The sequence below is a fragment of the Ursus americanus genome, chromosome 12 (assembly GCF_024610735.1).
Source record: "Ursus americanus isolate L20-20 chromosome 12, mUrsAme1.1.p, whole genome shotgun sequence".
In the NCBI taxonomy this organism is placed as follows: Eukaryota; Metazoa; Chordata; class Mammalia; order Carnivora; family Ursidae; genus Ursus; species Ursus americanus.
Window position 1 is genome coordinate 30971911 of NC_142138.1, and position 16261 is coordinate 30988171.

Below are 16261 nucleotides of genomic sequence, written 5' to 3' on the forward strand. Positions count from 1 at the left end.
GAAAGACCTCAGTTTGAAAGCGTGACTTCATTACTTGCTAGTTAAGCATCCTTGGGCAGATTTCTTACCATCTCCAAGCCTGAGAACTCCCACCTGTAAAATGGCAGTGACAGCAGCCTTGCCGGTTGGGATGGGGATTTGATTATTTTGTATCAGTAAAGCCCAGGGCCCGGTGTTTGACAGGTCAGTGCAAGCCCCCTTGCGGTCTTGGCGTATGCTGCTTGTCACCGATTTGGGAGAGAATGTAGGGAAGGGTTGATGAGGTCACAGCAGAAGGGATAGATGCTGGTGGGGGAGGGGAGAGACTGGCAGCCTACTGAGGCAGCGAAATGACCCGCTGGGGCCAAGTGAGGGTGGCCTGCTGATGGCGCCCTTCTCCCTCTGCCTTCTAGCCCCTGAAAATGCACTGCAGGGACTGCGCCCTGGTGACCAGCTCTGGACACCTGCTGCGCAGCCGGCAAGGCCCCCAGATAGACCAGACGGAGTGCGTCATCCGCATGAACGACGCCCCCACGCGCGGCTACGGGCGCGACGTGGGCAACCGCACCAGCCTGCGGGTCATCGCGCATTCCAGCATCCAGAGAATCCTCCGCAACCGCCACGACCTGCTCAACGTGAGCCAGGGCACCGTGTTCATCTTCTGGGGCCCCAGCAGCTACATGCGGAGGGACGGCAAGGGCCAGGTCTACAACAACCTGCAGCTGCTGAGCCAGGTGCTGCCGCGGCTGAAGGCCTTCATGACCACGCGCCACAAGATGCTGCAGTTCGATGAGCTCTTCAAGCAGGAGACTGGCAAAGACAGGTAGGGGGGCACGGGCTGGGGAGGGGCAGGGCCGCAGGGAGGGCGACGCACGTCCTCGCTGGCCGATTCACCGAGAGCAAAACTTTGGCCGAGGCTTTCTACTGGGGCCCGCTGCGCATGCCCGTGATCGAGCCGGTCTGGAGGGGGTCCCGGCCACCCGACCGCTCAAACTGCGTTTATAAGGCAAAGCGAATGAAGCACTGAGACACTGTATGGCTAATGCAAGGCCAAGTCCCTGTTTTGGAGGAGCAGGCTACGCAGCTGCAGGCTTACCCGGGTAGTCAGTGCAAGATAATCTCTACTGCATTTCCTTTTCCTTGCGTGGAACTGACCACAAGGAGCCTATGGGGTTTCTTTTTCCCTTTCGAAGCAAACATGTCGGCAGTTCACGGATATTTACTGAGTACCGATGCCTCCGCTGCCGCAGGCTCTGGGGATAGAGTGGAAAACAAGACAGATGTAGGCCCTCCCTTCCTGGAATATAAAGTTTGACCAGGTGGGCACATATTCACCAAGTGCTAAGCGTCACGCAAGGGAAAGAAATTGGTGCTGTGACATGCAGGACAGAGAGACCCACCATAGTCCAGGGCAAGGTTTTCCAAACTATCCGTGACAGCTCAGTAACGGGACACGAAATCAACGTAGTGAGTCGCTGTAAGATTTTTCTTAATGTAGTGGAATAGAATGGAATGAAATGGAATGGAATAGAACAATATCAGCATTCATTCCATATAAAAATACACATGCAAGGTTTTTTGAGGTAATGAAAATGTTCTGGAATTAGATAGTGGTGATGATTGCACAACCCTGTGAATATACAAAAGAAGAAACCACTGAATTACACATTTCATTTTTTTTAAAGATTTTATGTATTTGTTTATTTATTTATTTGAGAGAGAGAACGGGAGTGTGCTTGGGGGGTGCGGAGGGACACGGGGGGGGCGCAGAGGGACACGGCGGGGTTGGGGGGAGGAGAGGGAGAGAATCTCAAGCAGACTCCCTGCTTATTAGCATGGAGCCTGACACGGGCTTATTCTCCGGACCCTGAGATCATGACCTGAGCTGAAACCAAGAGTCAGTTGCTCAACGGACTGAGCCACCCAGGTGCTCCTATTTATTTTTTTAAGTTTTATTTATTTAAGTCATCTCTACACCCCACATGGGGCTCGAACTCACAATCCCGAGATCAAGAGTTGCATGCTCTTCCAACTTAGCTGGCCAGGTGCCCCTGAATTACACACTTTAAAAAATAAAATGAAATGAAAGCCATACACACATACGTATATATGCTCAGTCATGATGTAAAATGTATTTCTTGTTATAGGTCAAAATATTTTGAAAAACACTGGTTTAGGAGATGAGGGAATGAGGAAAAGGCTTTCTCAAAAGGATGTAGTGAAGCTGAGACCTGGGCCAATAAGTATTTATCCAGGTAAAGAAGAAGGTGGGAAGGGGAGGGAAACCTCCATATGGGTACAAAGGTTCGGAGGTGAGAGAACATTCCAGAAAAGTCCCCTCTGGCTGCAGTCAGGGGAGTGGCCCTTGATGAGGCCAAGACGAAGGGCCACCAGCTGGCCCAATCTAGGTGAAAAAGAAAGGACAGCTAGGTATCAAAAGGTGTGGTGTAGTGTAGTCTAAATACACAGCTCGAGGCTGGAATTCTGTCTCTATCCTTCGCTAGCTGTGTGGCCTCGGACAAGTTTAACCTTGCAGTGACCTCACATGAGTAAAAGGCATAGTGACTAGGCTCATAGGACTGTCTTATGATTAAATTTGTTTCCTTAATTCTAAAATATGTAATTTTATCATTAATATACACTTAATGATGTAATTTATCCCCTCCCCTTACAAACACTGCTGCTGGGTTGATTTCTTAAAACTAAAGAGACATGGTCAGCAAAACGAGAACATCAAGTACTAAATCCATGGTTAGGCTAAGTTGGGCAGCTCATTATCAGAGAACAGGGTCTTAGAGAAAGAAAAAAGCTTTGCCCCAACTTCTTTGTGTGGAAGACCTTCCTTTTTAAGTTCTGGAAACCTTGCAACCATTTGAGAGCAGGTCCAGGGCAGGGTGAGTGTGGCATCTGGTGGACAGAAGTGGGGGAGAGCTGGCTGCTGGCCCCGTGGCCTCCTTCCCTAGAGGCCCAGGAGACCCTGTGGTTAGGCCAGCCAGTAGATCACACAGGGGGTCCTGGTCATCATGAAATCCAATTACTGACTTCGCTGCAGAAACCACAAACCAGAGAGACTGTCACTCATTTGAATGAGTTATTTAACCAGCAGAGCATTTTATAAGGGAAGAAGAATGAGAGGAGTTATTTACAGTTTCATTTTTGCTGTTTGGAAAATTTGAAATAAGTAGCAACACTCTTCAGTAGAAAACACTTTCCCTCTTTTTAGTTTAATGGTTGTTTGCTAAATTTAAGAATTCCTGAAACACTGCTGCTGTCTAAGATATTTAAGATAACTACACATTTCTCTGGATCTTTTTATGGGATTATCTTAAGTTGATAACTTGGAGACCTGTCATCCCACCCTTTGGTCACTTAGATCTTTAGGAAACACACTCACATGGAGACATAGCTTGTTCTCTAAGCTTATTAAATTCTGACCAGTGAAAACTGTTCAGTGGGTCTGTCTCCCTGGTGGACCCAGCTGGTAGAGGGAACCAAGTCTTTGTGGAGTGGCTACTGGGCATCTCACGTGCAGACATTCATCTACAAGGATCCATATAGTCCCTTTTCAGGGGAATCGGATTTAGAGATTTGTCGGGTACCAAACCACATTGTCACTTCTGGAAGCTTTGTGCCTCTTACCTTTAGGAAACTGTCTTAAAGAGGCTAATACTGTGTTGACTCAATATTCTCATGTGTCCATATTCTTAACTTGGCTACTCCAAGCTGAAAGAACCAAGTCAGAAATAGCCCTTTAGAACAAACGTGTTTCTGAAAATTAAAACAAAACATTTGGGGGTCCAAGAGTATTTCTTCCCTGTATACTTTTCTTGAAACCCAGCCAAACAGGAAGATGTATTACAGGTACACAAAGTGTGGAATGTCTAATTTTGTACATCTCATGATCAGGACACTCATTTCAGGCTATGATTTTGGAAAAAAAAAAAAACACAGGATAATTCCAATAGATTTTGATTTATAGAAGTTTCACTCTACTTAAAATTGGTGGGGGAGAAATGGCTCAGGAAGAATCTGCAATTAAGAAGCATGACAAATGACAGAGATGGCCAAGTGGTATTCTTTGATATTAGAAAGTAACTGTACTTGAAAATAACTTTATAATTGAATAAGGGTATATTAGGAAAATATGATTCAGAACCAATATTATAGTAATTAGATAAAGGAAGCATAAATGAAATAACTGCAGGAAGAATATTTCCATAGAGATTATAAATGAGATTCTGGTGGAGCAGAAAGGCCTTTAATTGTAATTTAGTGTGCACTATAGAATTATCAGCTCAGTGTGTTACTTCATCATATAAAAGAATATCTGATAATTTTCCCTAATAAGCACATGACAGCTCTTCATATTCCTTCATTATAGCTGATTAAGTGTAAAAACAGTAGATATTCCTTTGTTGGAAGAAGAGTTCAAATCTTTTTAGAAAGACGGCACAAGGCAGTTGCATTTCGATAGCACGTGATCCCAAAAGGCTATTATTTCTGGAGTCCGGGGAATTGTAAGTGGCGCTTTAGAGAACTCTTCACTTGAGTTTCTTTTGTCCTTCACTGTGCATTCTCCCCCATCTTCCCCATGAAACCTTCTATAGAGCCACACCCTCTTGTATTTCTGGCTGTGCCTTACGATCTCTACTGTATCCCGCAAAAGAAAGCCGCGGTAACAGGGAGTTTCTGCCACTGGGAGAGCCCTTTGGTGCTTCTGACAACTCTTAAAGCATAGGGACACAGTCTCTTCCCGGGCCGCCCAAGCTGCCAGTTATCACTGACCCAGTGGGAGTCTAGAACAGCTGGCCATTGCACTGTCACAGCCCCAGAGGTGAGGACAGAATCTAACTTGAGGCAAAAGACCTTCTCCCCTTCTCCTTCCCCTTCCCTTCCCCAGTCAGCTGGCTCTGCTCTGCCCTGCATCATCCTTCAGTCCCAGAGTTCTTTTTTTTTTTTTTTTTTTTTTTTTTGAGAGAGGCATGGGGAGAGAGAGAGAGAATCCCAGGTAGGCTCACAGCCAACACAGAGCACATCACAAGCTCGATCTCACAACCCTGAGATCACAACCTGAGCCAAAATCAAGAGTCAGTTGCTCAAGTGACTGAGCCACCCAGGCTTCCTAAGTCCCAGAGTTCTTATGAATACACAGCCCTGGTGAGAAAGAAGAGGATTGCTCATAGCTCTGTAGGCTAGAGGCTCCAGGATTTTGTCCTTACTGCCCTGATGATGGATGGTGGATCCTACACCCAAGCCAGCAGCAGAGTGTTGGAAGGATATCAGTTTCTTCAGGATGCTAAAAAAAAACCACTTAAAGTAATGGCTGAATTATTTGCTTCTTTTGCTCCAGTCTGGCCACCAAGAAACGAAGAAGGGGTCTTGATGTATCAATACACCATACTAGATTCTCTCTCTTTTTTTTTTTAAGATTTTATTTATTCATTCGACAGAGATAGAGACAGCCAGAGAGAGAGGGAACACAAGCAGGGGGAGTGGGAGAGGAAGAAGCAGGCTCATAGCGGAAGAGCCTGACGTGGGGCTCGATCCCATAACGCCAGGATCACGCCCTGAGCCGAAGGCAGACGCTTAACCGCTGTGCCACCCAGGCGCCCCCAGACTAGATTCTCTTTATGGTGTTCTCTCCTTTAGCCCTCAGAGTAGCCCAGGAAGAAAGAGCTTCCCAGCCCTGCGTTATAGATGGGAAATCTGGGCTCAGAGATAAGCGATAACCCAAGTCGGGTCATTCAGCTGGGCCCGTGATAGGACAGCCAACATACAAAACCATGGTGTTCCCATCTTTAGGAGCTTTTAAAACGTACTTCCTGGGCTAGTCCTGGGTCAGGAGACAATGGAATGGAAAGCCAAAGTGAGTAAAGGGATTAAGAACTACAAAGTGGAAACCACGAACTCAGGCATGACTACAGCACCTATTCCTGCCAGGTATTTGACAAGATAAAGGACTCCTTATTGTGCTTCTTTGCTTTTCGGGGTTTTTTTGGCTTCATATGTGAAATGGAAATAATGCAAACAGATTCACAAAAAGCCTTCTTCCTTCTCAAAGAGGGGTGCTACGCAGTGCAAGCAGAAAAGCTTTTCAGCAACTCTGGTATTCACATCACATAAGGTGCTATGGCCGGGCAAAGTCAGACAGTCTGACCTTGGGGATAAGGTGTTTGAAACTGGCTAATGAGGCATGCCATAAGCACTGAGAAAAAAAAGCAAAAGCGGCAACCCCCTAAGAATTGAAATTAATATCCACAGCAGCAAAGCATGGTAGACTGAGTCATTCTCACAGGGTCAAATTAGACCTTGATGTTACGTCTCCACAGTCATCCTGAGGCTTGGCACATACATGGCTGGAGCTCAGTACAGATGTTTGAATGGGCAAATGAATGAACTTAGGAACACACAGATTCATTCCTTAAAGTTTGTCAGTTCGGTCTCCTAATAGAAAAACGTTTTAGAGGGCTCTGGATGTCCTGAAGTAAAACAAAGCAAATGCTCAATTAAGCATAAGCGTGCCTGTGGTCCTTTTCCTCTAGTAATTAGCCCCTTCCCAAATGACTGTACTCTTCCCAAAGAAAGACATTCAATCAAGTTGTCAATGTTAATTAGTCTAATTGAAGGCAAGCTTTTACCCTAAGATCGTTTGATCGATCAGTAGATATCAATCAATACATAGACAGACACATCTGTGTATTTATACATATTTAATAAGCTCTTCTTTATTTAGCCTGCCTGGGGAACAAGGAATATTTCTAATTAGTCAAGTATTCTAGTTAATAAAGAAAGAGTTGACACATGGGGATTGTCATCTTTTAAGAAATTGGGCTGTGGTCATACGCATTTAAATCCTGAAACATTGGTCATCATCCTTGATGATGTAAAAGTTGCCTGAGCACCCTTTCATGTCACAATCCACGGCAGAACATGCCTGTCATTTCTCATCGTACCGTGGAACATGATGCTGTTGGTAAGAGATTGCTACTTGGTCAAGTTTCAGCTATTTACCAATTGGATAGAGAGAGTGTGTTAATCGTCGGCCTTGCTCCCAAAAGGATTTAAGATAGTAACGGTTATGATGATTACTTTACCAGCTTGCGGACTTCACTGTTGTTCCTTCCAGGAAGATCTCTAACACTTGGCTCAGCACTGGCTGGTTCACAATGACAATTGCCCTGGAGCTCTGTGACAGGATCAATGTTTATGGCATGGTGCCCCCAGACTTCTGCAGGTAGGATTTATTCTGCAAGTGTAATTCATCAGCAGTGTCGTGCAGGGTTTATAAATATCTGATTCCAAATATCAACCATGAAACATGTCTAACTGTCTTCTCGAAGCAATTAATTAACACGTCCCAAGTTCTGGTTCTAGAAACAACAAACAGCATTTAATTATGTGATATAAAATATTGAAAGTTTTTGTTTGTACTGCTGGAGAATTAATCCATCTTGTGGGCTTCATTTATCCTCTGAATATTTATCAACCAAAAGTAATGCAATAATTGGCATAATATTAATGATGAGCAAGCATTAAGGGATATTAGTTTTATTCTCATTTGAAAGGAATGTGGTAATTTTTAATGAATTAAAGAGGGCAATTTCTTTGACGGTAAGGCCTGTTTTCTAAAATTAAAATATTGCTCTGAGCCTCTTTTCCTCGCCACATCAGTAGCCGTGGTTTGTGCTTCTAAGGCCAAAAGCACAGACGTAATTATTTTGATGTACCACTTAAAGGGAACGTACACACGTCTCTGCTGCTCCCTTAAGTTCCCTCCTGGCATGTGCCGGGCCAGCGTTGGGTGTGAGCCCACGGACGCACTGGGAAAACCTCAGGGCCTGATTTGTGGAAGCCTGATTGAAAATTCACCCGTGATTGAAAGTAGCGATGCCAGTTCGTTCAGAAAGTGTCCTACTTTTCGGGAATGCCTGATGACCTGCGTATGGCCTTCATCCTGATCTTCAAATGGCGAAACCTAGGGTGGGGGCATTTTGAACTTGCTCATTAAAATGTATGCTTGCTTATACCTTCGTGTGTTTGAAACCTGACAACTTCTTGAAGGCCACGGGCCTTTTACACAAAATCTGCAGTTCGGAGGTTGGATGCAGGGACGACAGGTCTTAATCATGCTGATTTACCACTTTGCCACTTTTCACCCACTCTGTTAAGCCCAAAGACCCAACACAGCAGCAGAACCAGTTTGTATGTGAGAGTCAGGGCCCAGAGGAGAAGGTTGGACAGACGAGGCCTTTGACAGTCACCTAGACTCACTGGTCCCCAGGAGGGACGTGATGTGCAAGGAGGGCTGTGCATTCTGGAGTCAGACTGCACGGGTTCAGAGCCCGGCCGGGCCACGTCCTGACCGAGTGTGACCTCAAGCTAGTTGTTCAGTCTCTCTGTGGCTCGGCTTCCTCCTCATTAGAAGTGGACGTGATGATACTAATAAGACTCGGCCATGGGTCGTCGGTGGATTAAATAAGTTAATACACATAAAGTGCTTGGAACAGCACCTCGTACGTGGCAAGAGTTAGCTTGCATCCCCCCCCCCCCCAGTCCTTCGTCACTTAACTCACTGGCCTTGTTTCCTTATTTAGCAATCCATGTGCAGAAAGGAGGTGGGGTAGTATTAAGAAAAAGCAAACTGTCTCCTCAACCCGACAGGCTAACAAAGGCAGTGGGAGCAGGGGCTTATGGGCACGCAAAGAGCCGTCAAAGTTGATAGCTATGTGGCAGGTCTAATTATGTAATATTGCCATTAGGACACCGGAGAGAAAGAGCATGAATAAATTGAAATGTTAATGACTTAGAGTGTTCAAGGAAATATTCCATTTATTATGGAAAACAAATGAAAGGCAAGTTAACCTGTCATTTCTCTTACTCTGAGTTAGTTCATCACGACTTCACATCCGTGGGAGGGAAACAGCTTTGGGAATGGCGCTAACGAGGGAGTCCAGAGACTGCTGGCGTACCTTATGTTGCCACTGGCTCAGGCGCTCTGTTCCCCAGCCACCATCCCGAAGGTTCCACGGTTGCTCTCACAGCATGCTTTCTCCAAGAACTCCTCAGGAGGGTCCCTGTTCTCTGCGGGCTGTCAGAGCAAGTGGAGAAGTGTGCCGGGTGTCGTGCGGCAGACGCATTTAGGCTGGAGAGAGCATCTGTTCAGGGAGCCTAAGAAGGAAAGAACCAGGAGTGGCACACACTGACTCCCAACTTCCTTTAATCTTTGTTTCCAGGACAGGTTAGCTGAACCACCCAGTTAGAAACCGGGTGACCTTGAGCCTTGCTTCCCTCATCTGCAAGATGATAATAAGAAAACAGTCAGAAAAGCAAGCCGGTCATGGTGAGGATTGAATGAGATCATGGATGGTAGACTGTCTGACACAGTGTCCCACACACAGTCAGTCCTCAGGAAAGACTATTAGTATTATGAATATTACTAATACATGAATATGATATTATAAGACATATAAAATAGTTATTAATGTCTTCCTAAGTACTTGAGAGTTGCCCCAAAAGGTACCAAGAACTTCTGGGGTTCAAAGAATAGGACAAGCTCTTGCTTTCTAGAAACTCACAGTAAGCCTTATCCACATGAAAATGTAATGAACACAGCACAGCCTCTTGGAGTCAAATGACACTCGAAAACAGAATCTACCACCAGAGAATGAAAAAGCAACTTGTAAGCCAGTCCCGCTACTTGTCTACCCTTCCCCCTTTTGTTTTTATTTTGGAAGAAGTTGAGAACTATAAGGGCCAAGCAGGGTCCATGTGTCCTGAACTCCAGGACTTAAGGAGGTAAGATATCACCAAGACCCGAAAATGGTGGGGAAGGTTCTGGGAGGTGGCAGAGCTCAGGCTGGTTGGGTCTGCCAGAATATAAACTCTCCAGGGCCCGCGATTTCCATGTGTTTGGTTCACTGTCGGAGGTCTGGTACACAGGACCACAGATGTTTATCATCCTCGTCTACAGCAGATGCTTCGTAAATAGCAAGTCCCCTACTCTCCCCTTAGTGCTATAATGAAAGGGTGTTCACATGGGTGACAAAATAATCATTTCTGCTTCTCAGAAGCTATGTGACTTTGAGAAATTTATTTGACTTTATTGACCTTAGTCATATTGGGCAAGTTACTTACTATTTCTAAAGCTTTCGCTTCCGTATCTGTAAGATGGTGAAGACAAGAGCACTTACCTGAAGGGTTTATATGATAATCTGACAAGATAACAGATGAGAAAGCCTTGGCACACCCCTGATGTATATTAAGCACGTACAGATTTATCAGGTCAAGGGACGCGCTCATCTGCAAGTGTGGATGCCCGTTAGCACATTTTAAGGAGATGTCCAGCGAGCACGAACAAATCACGGCCAGGTGGTGAGGAGAGCCTGGTTGCTAGAAAGGGAAGGACATGCGTGGCCTCCTGTATGAACGGGATGCTACTTTTCTTCCCCGGCTGCCCGTGGCCTCCAGCTCCTACAGGACATCACATGGGGTGGCTCGAGTGAACCTGTCCATTCTGTTGCTTCCTTAATGCCCGCAGTTTCTCACTGGACTGAAGAGTTAGGCACATGGGGCCAGAATTCAGCAGGCAAAAAGAGAGCCGACTACTGATTTTTGGTAAATTAACTTTTTCAGACTTTAAGACGCAACTAGTACCCTCAAAAGGAGTTATTTGCTAGATGAACCACAGAGACTTCATTCACTCAACTGAACTCGTGCTGGGTACGGAGGACGTAATCAGAGGTGAATAAGACAGGGTCTCTGCCTTCAGTCTCCCGAGTGTCACTTGGACACAGTTCAGTCAAAAGGGACAGAAGGCTCAGAAGGTGCCTGTGGGAGAAAACCTGTCTGCCTCTCCGTCACATCCGACCCGGAGCTTTACTCAAACATCCACCTCTGCTTTTCTGCCAGACTTGGGGGGTCCTCGCGTTGCTCTGACCCTACCAGGGGGAACAGGGGCAAGGAGCCAAGACAGAGTGAAGATTGGGCCCTCCCATCCGCACTCCATCAGGAGCAGACCCACTTCTATCTGTTTTACAGCGGGATCTCCTCCACCACAAGATTGCGCGGCAAGCAAGAACTCGGACGACCTCTGGTGTAAGCTACAGTCCTGCTGCTCTCCAGTCTGAGTCAGTCGTCACACACCTTTCCGATCTAACCGTTGCCTTCTTATTGCTGGGGAAACCAAGGCACAGAGAGAACAAACCCTGGGCTACTTCTGCAGTCATCTCTGTCCGCCTAAGGTGGCAGTGACCCAAAGGGAATGTCAACCGCTATATGCATGGGATGACAGAGGGGACAGAGGAGGCAAGGGAGTAGGGGACTAAATATACCGTGGGGGAGCAAACAGCTAAGCAATCCGCGAGTGACCGGTTCCCAAGGGAAGGGTGGATAGGTTCGCCCCGCAAGCCTAGAGCTCCCACTTTCCATCCAGCTCTCCTGGAGGTCTGGCCTCCCTGCCCCTCCACCCAAAGGGCTGAGTTACTTCCAGGAGTCACTCTTTGGCAAGAAAACTTCTAGCAGCCCCTAAACTATTAAGCACATGGACTCCTCAGGAAGAACAACAGCCCCACATTCATATTTAAAACCACAGATGGGAGCAGCGGACATATAAATGGCCATGCGGGCAGGCGATGGACGCGGTCCTCAAAACCTGGCCGAATCTAACAGAGTCAAAGTCACCTGACTAGCACGAAACGCTGTCCTCTGTAGTTTGGTGCCGGGGTAGCTCCTGCCTGCTTTCCCCAACTCTGGTCTTTCTCTTTCCTCTCCGGACACCACAGAGCTGCTGGATAAACCACATCTGAGTCTGTCGGCTCAACGCCTCAGGAGCTCCCCAAAGCTTTTAGGACCGAGTTCCCACCTCCTCGCCTGGCACACAGCCCTCCAGACCCGGCTTCTGCATCTGCTCTAGTCTCCTCTTCCCCTCACACAGACTTCTTTTTGCCATAGGGAAAACTTATAAAGGAACTCGCCCTGTAACATCTGGCCTTTTGCCCCCGGCTTGGAATTTCCATCCCCTTCCTTCCTAATCCAGCTGATCACTGCTCATTCTTTACAATAATATTAATGGCTAATATTTGTCTGGACATGCCACACACTGGCCCTGCCCTTAGTATGAATACATGCACCATTTCATCGAAGCTCTATGATAATCCCATGAGATAAACATTATTCTCATCATCATTTCACATGTGAAGCTTAAAGACCTGAAACAGCCGCCCAGGGTCACAGAGCAGGGAAGTGACAGAGCTAGTGGTCTCCAGGACCTCACTCCACGGTCTCACATGCAGCAGGCCCTCCTCCTACAAGCTTTCCCTCATCTCCTATCTGAGTCAGACCCTACCTGTGCCCCACTGGGCCCTCTGCCAACCCCTCCCCTCCCCCACCTCACAGATGGATTTGTGCAGATCCTTTATTTGCCTGTAATCTAGTCAAGAGGAGGGGCAGTACTCAGGCCACATCTGTGTCTTTAGTACCTGTTATTGTGTCTGGCACATAGTATGTAGTCAGTATTGATTGACCCATTGAATAAAGGAAAACCCTCCTTTCCTTGGTAGTGTTTAAGAAACATGGAACACTACATCAAAAACTAATGATGTACTGTATGGTGACTAACATAACATAATAATAAAAATAAAATAAAATAATAAAATAAAAAATAAAGTGTAAGTACTTTCTCATTAAAAAAAAAAAAGAAAGAAACTGATTCTATATTTATCCCAAGCAGATTCAAATCTCAAGGGTTCTAGGAAGACAGTGGCAGCCACCTGTTTTGTCTTTGTCAGCTCGAGCGAGCACTGGGTCTTCACAGACGGGCTCGGGCATCAGGCAATTAGTCTCCATCCTGCCTCTATCACTGGACTCCAGGCTCATCAGTATTCTGAAAGCCGGAGGAAATTAATGCCACATTGCACCAGAGACAGCCTCAAAATATATTATTGTGTGGACAGTAGACCCTTAAGTCATGCCATGTCCATACAGGAAGCCAAATCCATTCTCTCTAGATGGACTATAAATTGCAATGAAAAAAATCTGTTATCATTGCCTTCCAAACTAAGTTATGGTGAGTATTTTTAATCTCATTTTCCACTGTAAATTATTTGTGATAATAATGGGCCAAGCATTTAAATTCTACCTAATAATCCTATTTCTGGTCATACTTAACACATTACCAAGTTTACAACTCTCTGTCACCCATCATTTCTTGAGTATTAATTAGCAGAGTAATGACTCAGAGTGATCACTGTCATGGAACTAAATTAATATCCCATCCATAATGTGAAGGACATCTCAAAGGTATCGTGAATATCAGAGAGTTGATTCTGCTAGAATTATTAGCTAGCGAACATTAATGAAGCTGCCAGCATAACAGGGAAAGTTCCTAGTTGGCGACAGTCCACCGTGTAGAATCAGATGCTTACAGAGGACAGGTAGGGAATGGTAATGCACCCAGGAGCTTCACATTTTATGAAGTAGACTTCAAATATATTATTGTATTTTTTCCCAGACACTTCTCTTGGCCATGACTTCCTTCCTCCATCTTTGCCATAATCTGACCCACTCTTAGCGGTCCTGGGGTGTTTTCATCACCTTCCTCTCCTGTCAGTACCATTGATCAAGAGATCTTGTAACACCACCGGGGTTGCCTGCGTCATGGACGGTGAGTGGCGGGGTTCAGAGGACTGACTCCAGCTCTTTGCCCCATAGAGGGTGGACAGCTGCAGGCCCTTGGTGCTGTCTGTCCCAGAGTCACCAGCATGAGTCTACTGGCTTCCAAGGTGTACAGCTGTTTTACTTCCAAAAGAAGCTATAGAAATCGAGGCGACAGAGTAAAGGTGACTCCGCAGGTCCCACCAGGCTGAAGCAGAGGTGTAGGAAGGACTGCTCTAGGAACATTTTCTTCTGAATACTACAGAGTATCCCCAAAGGCCCCCAGTGCAACCCAATTTCAGAACACCGTAGACACTTGACGGCTGCTGATTCAGCTCTATTCCTCAAGCATTTCCTGACTACCTACTAGATGCTGGGTACCATGCCAAGAACAGAAGCGTGTTTAGAGAGTGAGAGCTCTAGAGAGAGGCAAAGCCACCATTCCTTTCCTGGGACATCTGTAGCCTTGCGTATAGTTCAGCCCCAACTAAAGGATCAGGGTCAACCCAGATCATATCCAGAATTGGAAGGATTCTTCCACGCTTGTAATGTTATGCTTCTCCCAGTTGTGCAGCTAAGCTTTAGGGGATTCACAAATGGAACATGACAAACTCCTGTTACCATTAATATTAGTGAGTACAGTTGTCAATGAGCCCAAGCCCTCTGCTGCTTGCACCGACTGGCTGCACAGTGTCCACCGAGCACGGGGCGCCTCTGTCTGCAGGTGCTCGGGAGAACGCAGCAAGGACAGAGTGGTTCCAAACCAGGTTCCAGCAGGGGCCACTGGTGCAGAAACCCACCTGGTAGAGCAGAAGTTTTTCCAAGATACAGAGCTTCACTCTTAGGAGTACCGCTTTGGTCCAAATCTGAGCCCTGAAACTTCTTCCATTTTTCTATGCATGAGTTTTGTCATCTGTAAAATAGGGGTAAGCACGGTACCTCTGTCATGGGGGCCTTGTGAGGATTCAGTCATGTCGTGCTGAGGGCTCCATTTGGGGCTGGAAGGGTAAATGAAGTCCAGCAGCCGGGACGGTCCACGAGTGAGGCTGCGTGCTTACAGCCAGGCGCTGGACTCCACCCGCCTGCCGGCTGCTCACTGGTCAGACGGAGCAGGGAGACTGACCTTATGCTCCCTCACTCCCCTGACCAGGACGTGATAGAGCTAACGGGAGTGAAGCGCGAGAGCTGAGCAGGTACTGAACGAAATCACCCGCCTCTGACCTGGCTGTATATTAGAATCTCCTAAGGCGCTTTTCAACATTAACATGTGTTTGTAATTTTCTGTTTTGAAAGTTTTAAACTTACCCCAAAAAAGTTGCAAAAATAGCACAGAGGATTCCTGTACGCCCTTCACCCAGCTTCCCCTGATGTTAGCATTCTGCATGATTATGATCCCATGGTCAAAACTAAGAAATTAACACCAATACGAAACTCTTACCCAAACGACAGACTGTATTCAGATTTCACCAGTTTTCCTGCTGATGTCCCTGATCTCCTCCAGGACCTACTCCAGGATCTCTTTGTGTTAACTTACCCCAGCTTTCCGTCTCCTCCTGTCAGTAACCGTTCTTCAGCCTCTCCTTATGTTTCACAGCGTTAAAGAAATCTGGTCGATACTGGGGAGGTCCCTCACTTTGATTTTTTTTTTATTATGTTATGTTAGTCACCATACAGTACATCGTTAGTTTTTGATGTAGTGTTCCATGATTCATTGTTTGCGTATAACACCCAGTGCTCCATGCAATACGTGCCCTCTTTACCCTTCACTGGGCTAGCCCATCCCCCCACCCCCCTCCCCTCTAAGACCCTCAGTTTGTTTCCCAGAGTCCATAGTCTCTCGTGGTTCATCTCCCTCTCTGATTTCCCCCCCTTCATTTTTCCCTTCCTTCTCTTAATGTCCTCCATGCAATTCCTTATGTTCCACATGTAAGTGAAACCATATGATAATTGTCTTTCTCTGCCTTATTTCACTTAGCATAATCCCCTCCAGTTCCATCCATGTCGATGCAAATGGTGGGTATTCATCCTTTCTGGTGGCTGTGTAATATTCTATTGTGTATATGGGCCACATCTTCTTTATCCATTTGTCTGTTGAAGGGCATCTCGGCTTCTTCCGCAATATGGCTATTGTGGACATTGCTGCTATGAACATTGGGGTGCGCGTGCCTCTTCTTTTCACTACATCTGTATCTTTGGGGTAAATACCTAGTTATGCAATTGCTAGGTCGTAGGGTAGCTCTATGAGGAAACTCCATACTGTTTTTCCAGAGTGGCTGCACCAGCTTGCATTCCCACTAACAGTGTAAGAGGGTTCCCCTTTCTCCACATCCTCGCCAACATTTGTTGTTTCCTGTTTTGTTAATTTTTGCCTAACTGGTGTAAGGTGGTATCTCACTGTGGTTTTGATTTGTATTTCCCTGATGGCTAGTGATGTTGAGCATTTTTTCATGTGTCTGTTAGCCATTTGTATGTGGATTTGTGTGATGTTTTCTCATGATCGGACTGAAGCTATGAATTCCTGGGGAGGGTACTACAGAAGCAGTAAGCCCTTCCCAGCATCCCACGTCGACAGACACATGATGTCAAATGTCTTATTACTGGCAATGTTAACCTTGATCGCTTCGCTAAGGTG

The 16261-nt window shown here is 46.2% G+C and overlaps 1 protein-coding gene across 1 annotated transcript in view; it reads left to right on the plus strand.

Moving 5' to 3' along the window:
* The window catches only part of ST6GALNAC5 (ST6 N-acetylgalactosaminide alpha-2,6-sialyltransferase 5), a 167371-nt gene that overhangs the window by 138507 nt on the left and 12603 nt on the right, over positions 1 to 16261 (plus strand). Inside the window, exons 2-3 of the mRNA XM_087866015.1 lie at positions 393 to 802; positions 7106 to 7213. Coding sequence (XP_087722141.1) covers positions 393 to 802; positions 7106 to 7213 — 518 coding nt within the window. The remainder of the gene's footprint in view (positions 1 to 392; positions 803 to 7105; positions 7214 to 16261) is intronic.